Genomic DNA, 11,866 nt, shown 5'->3' on the forward strand with positions numbered 1-11,866 from the left:
CCTGCAGCATGTATGTCTGTTTAGAGCTGGCCACCACGGCCCACCTGCATGGTCCCAGGAGATCGCAGCAAGGCTGTGCTTGGAGGTGAGGCTGTGATTGTCCTCGGTCAACGTAGATGGGATGGTGTGGCTGGGGGCCAAGGGGAGGAAAGCACAAGAGACAAGTTTAAGGAAAAAAATATATATATATAGTCACCATGATAGTGAAGCAGTAGTGGATCAGGGGTCAAGAGATCTTTAAAAACGCTCCTGGAGAAAGCACTTTCCAACCTCATCTAACTGTAAAGTTAGACCATCTCAGAGCAGATCATGGTGCTGGAGATCTTCAGCAGGAATCTCCAGGGCTGGAATTCAGAGCAGTATCCCTGCACCCCAGGGTGCTGTGTGCCCGGGGCAGTGACTCTGCTGCCTGCGAGGGTCAGCACTCAGCCTGCCCGCGGAGCTCCCCACAGCACTGCAGGGCGAAGCTCTGGGTGGAAGGAGTCACCCCTGGCAAGGCAGGTTCATTCTCCTGCTGTGATGGTGCTGCGTGGGTCAGGGCTGCTCTCAGCTCCAGCTCAGCCCCACGATATTTCCAACAGGCCTTTTCTAGAGGACAGTCAAGGCAGGGACAGGGGTTACCTTAAACAGAAGGGCTCTCCTGAGTCGGTGCTTTCATTTTCCTCCTGTTTGCAGAGTGCTGGCAGGGAAAAGGCATGCGAGAGAGAAACAGCTCCCAGGAGGAAAAGCTCCGAGCAGTGAAGAAATGATCCGTGAATGAGAGGAAACTAGAACCATAAATGCTGTGGGAGGGGGGGAATTTGGAGACCTCCCTGTCATGCCCTTCAATGCAGACATCTTCCTCTAAGCAAGCCCCCTGGGTCTCCTCTCCCACCCAGCACAGCCTCTGCCCTCAAGGCCAGGGGGGGTCCAGGGCATGAGCTGCATGCTCTAGCCTGAGCTGCAGCAGAGGAGAGGGGCATCTCTCCTGCAGCGTGCCCGTCTCCCACTGTGTGACAAAGGGGCTGAGAGCGACTGTCCTTGTCTGTGCAGGTCTGGGAGGTGGTGCGCACAGCTGGGTGAGGGGAAGGCTTTCCTGACTGCCCTTCTGTCTCTCGCTCCTTGCTTTCCCTGTGGTAGGAGCATCACAGTGTTGCTCCTTGCTTCTTCACCTCTCTGTGCTGGTCTGGTTCTTGCTCTCCTGCTCTCTGGGCTGAAGGAGGGGTTTCAGCTGCAGTTAAGGCAGTAACATCCCACTCCCACTACATTGTCTGAAGAAACAGTGCAGATAGTAAATTGATGTGAGAGCAGGGTCCATCTCATTGGGACAGGGATGTCTAGGAAGGGTCGGGTTAGCCCCTGCCTTCACTGCCCTGTTTCTCTTCCTTGCCAGAGTGGGAGCTGCTGTGATTGATCCAGATACAGACACCCCTGTTCAAGAGGGCAAGGTTGGGGGACATGAATCCCTTGCAAGGGTCTTCTCTTTCAGACACAGCTGCCTTGAGTGCTGTATTTGTCTCTCACAATGATAAAAAGAGAATATTCCTCCTGGGTCACCAAACCAAATCCCCTTCACTCAGCTCAGGGCACCCATCCTCAGATATCCCCACCAAATACATGGGCAGTCTAACACCTCTGTTTACATCCCCCAGCAGAGCAGGGCTGATTCCTGTGGAGCCCATGGGCAGAGGCCCCTGTGCTGCACAGCACCCTCAGCACAAAGCAGAGGTCAGGAAAGGGAGTGGAATGAAGGCAAAGGGGAGAAGCAATGTGGGGGGTGCTATGAAGAGGGGACTAGGTTTTGCTCAGAGAAGCCTGTTCCAACCTGTCAATGCCTTTTCCTCCTTGGACAGTGCCCTGAACCAAGGCAGAGCAAATGTCCAACAGCAGCTCCCTCAATGATTTTCTCCTCCTGGCATTTGCAGACACACGGGAGCTGCAGCTCTTGCACTTCTCACTCTTCCTGGGCATCTACCTGGCTGCCCTCCTGGGCAACGGCCTCATCATCACAGCTGTAGCCTGCGACCACCACCTCCACTCCCCCATGTACTTCTTCCTCCTCAACCTCTCCCTCCTCGACCTTGGCTCCATCTCCACCACTGTCCCCAAATCCATGGCCAATTCCCTGAGCAACACCAGCTCCATTTCCTACTCGGGATGTGCTGCCCAGATATTTTTTTTTCTCTTTTTCATGACAGCTGAGTATTCTCTTCTCACAGTCATGACCTAGGACCACTTTGTTGCCATCTGCAAACCATTGCACTATGAGACCCTCATGGGCAGCAGAGCTTGTGTCAGAATGGCAGGAGCTGCCTGGGCCAGTGGTTTCCTCAATGTTCTCCTGCACACTGCTAACACATTTTCAATGCCACTCTGTCAAGGCAACACAGTGGACCAGTTCTTCTGCGAAATCCCGCACATCCTCAAGCTCTCCTGCTCGGAATCCTACCTCAGGGAAGCTGGGCTGACTGTGGTTAGTACCTGTTTATTCTTTGGGTGTTTCATTTTCATTGTGCTGTCCTACGTGCAGATCTTCACTGCTGTGCTGAGGATCCCCTCTGAGCAGGGACGACACAAAGCCTTTTCCATGTGCCTGCCTCACCTGGCTGTGGTCTCCCTGTGTATCAACACTGGCATGTTTGCCACCCTGAAGCCCCCCTCCCTCTCCTCCCCAGCTCTGAATCTGTTGGTGGCTGTTCTGTACTCGGTGGTGCCACCAACACTGAACCCCCTCATCTACAGCTTGAGAAACAAGGAGCTCAAGGATGCAGTGAAGAAACTGATTCAGCTGGTACTAGTTCAGCAGAAATAACCTGCCCATCCCTCTTCACAGCAGGTTTCTAATTTCTCTCTGACAACTCTTGTGCTTTGCGCATTCTCCCTGTGATAATCATGTTATTCCAGAAAGGTCTGAATTCCTTCCACTTCTCTAGGAGCACAAACCCAGTCTCTCTGACCCAGAGGCCTTCTGGGAATTTGTCTGTCACTGTGGCAGACGTGGTCTCTTTAATAAAAGAGGGTTTCCTCAGTTCAGTGCTTAAAGGTTGGGCTCTTCTTCCAAAGCTGGAGTCAAAAATGTGCTCAAGGACTTTCACCCTGAAAGGGCCTCTTGCTTTTCAGAGGGTCTCCTTGGGCTCAAGGCGATGAACTCAAGGGGTGATTTGTTAGGGAACCAGGGCTGGATTCAGTTGTCACTTGTGGGTGCCCAGTGCTCCTGGAGGTGGTGAATGGTCAAGCGGTATCTCCCATACGACAGGGCTGGAGACTGATGCCCGTCCTTCTCAAAGGGAGTATGGATTCCCCCAGGAGTGCACAGGGCATCTCCAAGGGCACCATGTGCCTTGGGGTGGGCAGTGAATGGAGCATCACAAGATCAAGTGGAGTCACCCAAAGATAAAGCGATAAACCACTGAATGTCCAGGCTAGTGAGAGCTCTGCAATCTGACTAGAGGCAGTGTGAACCCTGCAGGCACAGGGAAGGGGACCTGGAGAATTTTTCATGTCACCTTCAATGAAAAACCATGGGCTGGATCCAGGGACACACCTGAACACAGCCTGAACCCTTTGAAATGCCCTGTGATTGCTCAGAGCATCGTCCATGGCCACAGACCCTTTGGTAGGGGTTGTCAGGTGCAATGATGCCCATCCAGCTGCGTCTGCTTCCCACCCTGACCACAACAGCCAGCGTGGAGTCATCCCGTGGCCCCGTTGCCCCGCAGCCACTCGCTCTGCAGAGCAGCACTGCCAGCTTGGGGCCCCACGGGGATCGCAGGGGAGAGTCCAGGAATGTCCGAGCAGGCCAGCACCGATGCACAGACACACTGACCTGTGGCAATGCTCTCCGGAGAGCAGGGATATGGCAGAGCGCCCTCCTCGTTTGTCCCCGTCCTGCTGGGAGGGTGGAATGGGCACCTGGGAAATGGCCTGTTCCTGCCTGGGGTCAGTGCAGGACTTCTGCATGTGAGATGAACGTGACAGCCGCTGCCCTGTAGAAATACCAGCCATGACCCCTCGCTGAAGTCCCCACTGTTCCCTGCCCCTGCCCTGCTAACCTGCCGCCACCCCCTGTGCTGCCCCATCTCCCATCCCCTCTCCCCACATCGCAGGGACCAGCGATGCAGCAGGACCTGGCACAGCCCTGCAGCCGGTGCCTGGCCCCCGGCCCTCCCCAGCTCCTCCTCAAACATGACATCCATCTTCAAAAAGGACAAGAAAGAGGATCTGGGGAAGGACCTGGGGATCATGGTGGATATCAAGTTGACAAGAAGTCAGCAAGGTGCTCTTGTAGCAAAGATGGCCACCGTTACCCTGGCTTGTATTACCAAGAGTGCAGGCAGCAGGGCAAGTGCAGTGAGACACTGGAAATATCCTGGCAGCCTCAACCAAAAAGGATCAAAATAAAGAAAAGGCAGAACTGGCAGACTACCCATGTTGGAGAGAGCAGTATGATCAACTCAGGTACTGCAGACATTTTAAAACAACCAACCCCTCCAAAATGGCATTTCTGCCAGTGGCCAAGTGGCTGGAACCAGATTTGCCCAGACTTTCTCACAGGGGAGAGCTCCAGGGGGACTTCTGATTTACTCTGCCTCTAACAGCATGGCCAAGAATATGATTATGCAGGGGTAGAACATGTTTTTGCTAGTCCAACTTTTTAATTAAAGCATTAGGGCTCATGCTCAAGCACACCAATGTGGGGGGCATTGGCTTTTCATTGGCTTCAGTGGCTGCAGGATGCAGCCTGCGTTTGGTCTGAAAGAGAAAAGATTGGAACTGAATGTCCTGAGGGTGATTATAAACTGATGCTTTCCCTGCTCTTCAGTGATACTTCCTCTGGTCACACCTCAGTCTACCCTGAACTCTGTTTTTCTCCTTGCAGAATAGATCAGGACTGTGGAGAAAGAGCTGAGTCCAGGGCATTGCCACGCTGATAATCTGGGCAGCCTGCGGAGCCCCCTGAGAAAGGAAATGTGTGTACGAGACCTCACAGCAAAGGCCTGGATAAACCAAGTGACCGTGACCCTCCTGAGGTGCCAAGGATCCCAAGCAATGGGGCTTCATACGGCCTCCTCTGCTCATGCCATGGGCTCGTGACACACCTCACAGTCAGAGAGCTGGAGGAAGAAAGTAGAAATGAATGAAAAGAGGGAGAATTCAGGCCTGGAGTCCCACCAGTAAACATCTCCAAAAACGGGTGGATTTACCCCCTCTCTGGCAAGGCTGTTTCTTCCATGACCAGCAGTACCTGGGGGAAGGAGGGTCTTCTCCTGACAGTCCTCATGGGATGGAGGACAGCAGGATTAGAGAGACCCCTTCCAGCCAAAGGGGAGTTTCTGGGTACTCAGGCAAAGATTTCAGTCTGGAACCTTAAAGTCCTGGGTGGCTGAAGACTATAGGATACCTCCAATGTGTGGCTCACAAGGGACCTGAGTCACATCACAGCCACCCTTGAAGCACCATCAGAAGGAGATCCCATAACATCTGGCCTGAATGCGACCTGCAGTATTCCTGACCTTTCTCTGTGCACCTAAAACTTTCTTTTTAGCTCCTCAGCCCTGGGGAGCAGTCTCAGCTCCTGGAGTGCTGGGGAAGGCACCAGTGACTGCCAGCCCTGCCACTACACCCAGAATTACTTTGTATTGAACTAAACCAAGTCCCCAGGGTGCTGCCTGCAGCCGACTGGATGGGCACAGATGGGACCTGGCCATTCCTCTTCCTCCAAAGCATGTTGCTTGAAGAAGTGCTGGAAGAAGAGGCTTGGTGGGATCCTCATGGCACTGCACTGCCTGGGGCTGTGATAATGCCCTGCAGTTCCTAGGCCAGGCGCTTGTGGACAAGCAGGCAGCAGTGCATCAGGAGTCCATCAGGAGGATGCCCTCAGGATGGGCAGGGAGACCTCAGGCTCTTGTCATCCTGCAGGAGAGCAGCTAGTCACTCAGAGGACTGGGTGGAGGAGGGACTGGTCCCATGACTCGTGAGGTGAAGGTGCTGACGGGTGCCTGTGGCCAGGGCACTGCTACCTCCTAGGCCCTCTGCCAGCTCCTGGGAAGCCACTGCAGAAGCAAGCCAGTCCCAGAGAACAACCTTCCCCACGTTCCTGGGAGCCAGTGACAGGGTCACTTCTGTGTGAGAACATGACCAGGAGCAGGGCCATGGCTGGGGTTTGTGCTTGTCAGGTCCCTTCTGCCTGAGTGCTGATAGGCCAGCAGCAGGCATATGAGTGGGGTAGGTGCTTTTGAGATCCCTTCTGCCTGAGTGCTGATAGGCCAGCAGGAGGTACATGGCTTCGATTCTGGCTGTGAGGTCACTTATTTCGCAGGCCAACAGGAGGCTCTTGGCTCATGTAGGTTCTTGTGATGCCACCACAGTCTCTGGTGGTGATAGGCCAGGAACAGGCACATGGCTGGTATGTTTACCGTGAGGTCACTGCTGCCTGGGCACCTGATAGGCCAAAAGTGGGGACAAGGCTCTGATGCTGATTGTGAGGTCACTTTCTTCTCCATAAGTTATGTGTCATCAGCAGGCTCTCAGTTGCTGTAGGTTCAGGTAAAGTCACCTCTGTCTCTGCTGCTGATAGGCCAGAAGCGCGTTTATGGCTTCAGTGTGGATTGTGAGGTCCCTTCTGCCTGAGTCCCAGATAGGCCAGCAGCAGTTTCTATTTTTATGTCATTACATGCAGTGTCTGCACAGAACTACAAGAGCTGTTTGTAACATTGGGATCTTCATCTGTCTCAGCTTCATAGTGAGTGGGGCTCTAGTTGTAGTGGGCATCTAGTGTCCTTTCAGCTGGCCAAGGAAATATCCCACTTGGCCTCTACCTGATGCTCCAGAAGGATGTGGGTCTCACAGTCGCTCCATCAGAGCAAGCAGACACTGGCACATGCCTGGGACCACCTCTGTCCCTTCAACTGTCACCAGGTGTTTGTGTGTGAGCAACTGGCTCCCCACCCTCCATCTCCAGTGATTACAATGGGAACTTAGACAAGGAGCTCACACGCAGACCTCTATGTTGTGCCCACTTCAGTTTTGGCAAGGGGAAGTCCCACCTTCTGTGTGTTTGTGGAGTTCACAGGAGGGATCTGCATCCCACTGCATCCCAGGGGATATCAGGGGCTTCAAAACGGGCATGAGATGGCCAAATTGACTCATCTGAATCAACACCTGAACCATGTGTCCATGAGCTTCCTTGTCCTCTTCTAGGTGTCCTGCCTAGTTAAGACGTGGGAATATGGATTTCCAAAGTGGGACACTTCCACCTCTCGTAGATAACCATCCTCTGATGAAACAAGTGACAATGCTGTAACTGGTCTCTCTGCATTGTTTAGAGAGGGACCAAAGGTGATTATTTTGTTTTATCTCAGTGAACATTTCCCAGGAGGAGGCAACACAAGGGACAGAGAAATTCAGGACTTCAGCTGGGCCACTATTACCAAGTGGGGCCAGGCTCCTGGGATGGTAGGAGCTCATGGCAACCTGACAGCACTGCCCAGAGACAGCTGTGTGCAGGAGCAGCTCCTCTGCAAAGAGCAGCAGGGCTGTGGGCACTGCCTGCTACTGCTGCCAGGAGATGAGGCACGACAGCGAGAAGTGAAAGGCAGTGTGGAATGGGAGGATGGCTGACAGTTCATTGTGGAAGAAATCTTCACAGCCCTGAACATGGTAAGTCTCTGGCCGCGGGGCAATGCTACTGAGGTTCCTGGAGGGCTCTTCTCAACCTATTCCATCCCATCACTCATAAGTTTTCTACAGATAGCTCTCCCAGCTTCTCCAGTGTTGGGGAGGAGGAGATGCTTCAGAGCAGGGATTCCCTGCCACACCGTCACAGGGACAGGGCATGCTGCTGCCTTCTCCCAAGGACAGCTGCAGGGCTGTGAAGCTGGGACGTGCACACAGGTCTGCCCAGGGCTGTGATTCAGAGCCGTGTCCCTGCACCACAGAGGAAGGTGAAAAAAGGGTACTTGAAAGGGAAAGAACTTTCCTTGCAGGGCTTTCAGTTTCCTAATTTGGGCAGGGAGGAAAAAGGAAAGAGTTTGCAGGTTTGTCAAGGGCCTGGGACTCACAAACCTTCACTCTCAGAGCTCAATAGGTCCTTGAGAAAGCTCAGCAAACCCCTTCAACCCCACCTCTACCTACAGGAACACCAGCATCACCTTCATGGCTTGCTCAGGGTTTATGTGACCTGCTGCTTAGGACCTGCAAGCACAGAGATGCCCCTGCCCAGGTCTCAGTCCTGGAAGGTTTCTGTAGGGCAGAAGTGAGCACACAGAGGGTGGGAGAGGGTCTGTGAGCACCAACAGGGAAACGATGTTGGGACAGAGAAAGCTGCAGGCAGCTGGGACAGCTCCAGGCAGCAGAGATGGGCAGGGAAGGAGAGGGAAGTGCTAACAGAAAAATCACGGGCTGATGGATTTGGGCAAGTCATGGTCAGTCCCTGCAATGCAGACACCTTCCTCTGAGCAAGCTCCCCTTGTGTCTCCTCTCCCACCCAGCAGAGCCTCTGCCCTGACAGCCACAGGGTCCAGGGCATGAGCTGCCTCCTCTGCAGCCAGACCTCGAGCAGAGGAGAGGGGCCTCTCTCCTGCCTCGGGTCCAGTTTGCGCTGCCCGACAAAGGGGCTGAGAGCGACTACCCTGCAAATGTCCCCGTCGGCAAGGAGACATGCCCAGCTGGGTAAGGTGAGGGCTTTCCAGAGTGCCCGTCTGTCTCTCTCTCCTTGCCTCCCTTGGCAGCAGGATCATGGGGTTGCTCCTTGTTACCCCTCCTGTCCTTGCTGCTCCTGTTCTTCTCTTGGGCTCCCTGGGGTTGGTGGGTTTTCAACTGCAGTTCAGACATTGATGCTGCAAGTTGTGGAACAGAGGGGTCTGCAAGGTGATGAGGTTCCCCCAGCCCCCTTCTAACATGTGCAGCTCCAGGAAATGCAGTCTGTGCGGCTGGGAAATGAGCTGACTGTCCCTTAGGGAGAGCCCATTTCCAGTCCTAACGGTCCTTTGATTGTTTCCCTGCGGTGTCCTGCTGGGCTGCAAGTGCCCTCCAGAAAGGCACTGCTGTCTCATAGCACCTCTGTGATATCTGAGAGATAAATGAAGAAGGTGCAGAGCTGCTGAGAGTATGGAGCTGGTGGTGGGAGGCTGTATATGGGCATCTGAAAAGAGCCCTGTGTGTCCTTGGCTGGAAGGACAGTGTGGAGAGGAATCTCGGGTGCCTGGAGAAAGGGTGAGAAATTTGGAGATCTGCACTTTGAAACTGGACTCGTCTGCTCTCAGCAGGGGCTGGTTTCTTTTTAGGGCAACATATGAGAGTGATCATCCCCCAGCTCCAAGGTGTGCGAGCAAATGACAGCTGGGAACAAGGCTAATAGACAGACAAGCTGTCCTCACTCTGCACCAAGGGACAGGGAATCCATTTTTCTCAGGATTCACAGCAGAAATGCTGAGAATTGCTGCCTTTGAGGAACATTCCCCAGTGGTGACAGGGGCATCTCAAAGAAAATTAAAAAATCCCCCAAACTCTGTTCCTCAAACCTCATTCTTTAGAATTGGGAGTGAAGACGGGGAAAAGCCCTTCCACAAGGTGAGTGGATTTCACCTGACAGAAATTGAGAATGTCTGAGCTAGTCACTCCCATTCCCCTATACCCACTGCTTTACAGCAGGACTGACTCCTCTGGAGCTCATGGGCAGAGGTCCCTACTCCTCACAGCACACTCAGCCAGAGCAAAGTGGAGCTCAAGCAAGGGAGGTGCACAAAGATCCTCTCCGTAAAGAGAGAGGCAAAGTGGGGGGTTGCATGAGAACTGGAACATTTCGGGATTTTTTTTACTTGAAAAGTCTCTCCTAACTTCTCAATGTCTTTTCTTCTTTCGACAGTCCCCCATGCATGGAGATAGCAAAATGTCCAACAGCAGCTCCCTCACTGAGTTTCTCCTCCTGGCATTCGCGGACACATGGGAGCTGCAGCTCTTGCACTTCTCGCTCTTCCTGGGCATCTACCTGGCTGCCCTCCTGGGCAATGGCCTCATCATCACAGCCATAGCCTGCGACCACCACCTCCACACCCCCATGTACTTCTTCCTCCTCAACCTCTCCCTCCTTGACCTTGGCACCATCTCCACCACTGTCCCCAAATCCGTCGCCAATTCCCTCTGGAACACCAGGGCCATTTCCTACTTGGGCTGTGCTGCCCAGGTCTTCCTATTTTTCTTCTTGTTAGGAGGAGAGTATTCTCTTCTCACAGTCATGTCCTATGACCGCTACGTTGCCATCTGCAAACCCCTGCACTACGGGACCATCATGGGCAGCAGAGCTTGTGTCAAAATGGCAGCAGCTGCCTGGGCCAGTGGTTTTCTCAATGCTCTCCTGCACACTGGGAATACCTTTTCAATACCACTCTGCAAAGGCAATGTCGTGGACCAATTCTTCTGTGAAATCCCCCAGATCCTCAAGCTCTCCTGCTCAGACTCCTACCTCAGGGAAGTTGGGCTTAGTGTGGTTAGTCTTTGTTTAGTCTTTGGGTGTTTCGTCTTCATTGTGGTGTCCTATGTGCAGATCTTCACTGCTGTGCTGAGGATCCCCTCTGAGCAGGGACGACACAAAGCCTTTTCCATGTGCCTCCCTCACCTGGCCGTGGTCTCCCTGTTTGTCATCACTGCTGTGTTTGCCTACCTGAAGCCCCCCTCCCTCTCCTCCCCAGCTCTGGATCTGGTGGTGGCTGTTCTGTACTCGGTGGTGCCTCCAGCAGTGAACCCCCTCATCTACAGCATGAGGAACAAGGAGCTCAAAGATGCACTGAAGAGAGTGGTTTCATGGACATTTTTCAGCAGTGGTAACATTGCCTTTGCTCTCCACAAATGACTCCCACTGTATCTCATACCAGGACTGTGCATTGTTTGTTCACTGTATTTTTATTATTACTCATTATTATTATTATTATTATTATTATTTGTTGTTGTTGTTGTTGTTGTTGTTGTTGTTGTCATGTTGTTGCACAAATGCTTGGGTTCATTCCACCTTTACTGAGACTGCTCTGTCTCACCTGGTGCCTATATAAAATTGTGTCTAATTAATAATAACTCTTTCAGAGCTCCCTCCCTCACAGTATCTCTGTAATAAAGTAGCTTCTACCCAGTGTAGTACCTGAAGGCTGCGCTTTTCTTCCAAAGCTGGTGCCAAGAAATTGCACCCCAGAGGGGCCTGCTGCACAGGGTTCTCCATGGGTTTAGAAGCACAAAGTTCGTAATCATGTTGTGATTTCTTACAGACCAAGGGCTGGATATAGGACTCACCCATTGGTGTCCAGTGACAGTGGAGATGACCAATTGTCACTGATGTACATACTGAGGGTTGTCCCATATGTTAAGGCCCAGTGTCAGATGCCCGTCCTCCTGGAAGGGGAAGCTGGAGGTGCCTGGAGAGCACAGGGCATTTCCTAGGAGAGCGTGTGCTGGAGTGAACTTCACAAAGGGAGAGGTCCTCCAAGGTGGAGTCACTTAAAGGTAAAGCACTAAACTTAGGTATCTGCAGGCAAAGGAGGACTCTGCAATCCCAGCAGAGGCAGTGAGGAGCCAGTTAGCAGCAGGAAGGGAAACTTCAGACTGACTCATGTCATTGCCGATGAAATATCAGGGGCAGGATCTAGAAGTACAAGTAAACACTACTAGTACCCTTGGAAATGCACCATAGTCCCTCCAAGTACCTGCCACATCTGCAGTCCCTTTAGGGATTAGAGGCCATAATCCCCATTTGGTTGGATCTGCCTCCTGCCCTGGCCAGCATGGCCAGTGCAGAGTGACCCCGTGGCCCTGTGGCCCCACAGCCTGCTTGCTGTGCAGAGCAGCTCAGGGTCCTGCAGCAGAAGAGGGGAGGGGGTGTGGGAATGGCCAGTGCGATCAG

General features: G+C 53.1%; 1 protein-coding gene across 1 annotated transcript; it reads left to right on the forward strand.

Annotated features, from left to right (window-relative positions):
• The first annotated feature begins 9,868 nt into the window (after window positions 1–9,868).
• On the forward strand, window positions 9,869–10,828 carry LOC136996000 (olfactory receptor 14A16-like). Its single transcript, XM_067316994.1, has one exon. It carries the CDS (start codon window positions 9,869–9,871, stop codon window positions 10,826–10,828), a length of 960 nt encoding a protein of 319 aa, XP_067173095.1.
• The last annotated feature ends 1,038 nt before the right edge of the window (window positions 10,829–11,866 follow it).

This window comes from Apteryx mantelli, unplaced genomic scaffold (assembly GCF_036417845.1).
Source record: "Apteryx mantelli isolate bAptMan1 unplaced genomic scaffold, bAptMan1.hap1 HAP1_SCAFFOLD_20, whole genome shotgun sequence".
Taxonomy (NCBI): Eukaryota; Metazoa; Chordata; class Aves; order Apterygiformes; family Apterygidae; genus Apteryx; species Apteryx mantelli.

Coding starts and splice junctions, on each gene's coding strand:
- LOC136996000 (XM_067316994.1), top strand. CDS start 9,869: ATGTCCAACAGCAGCTCCCTCACTGAGTTTCTCCTCCTGGCATTCGCG.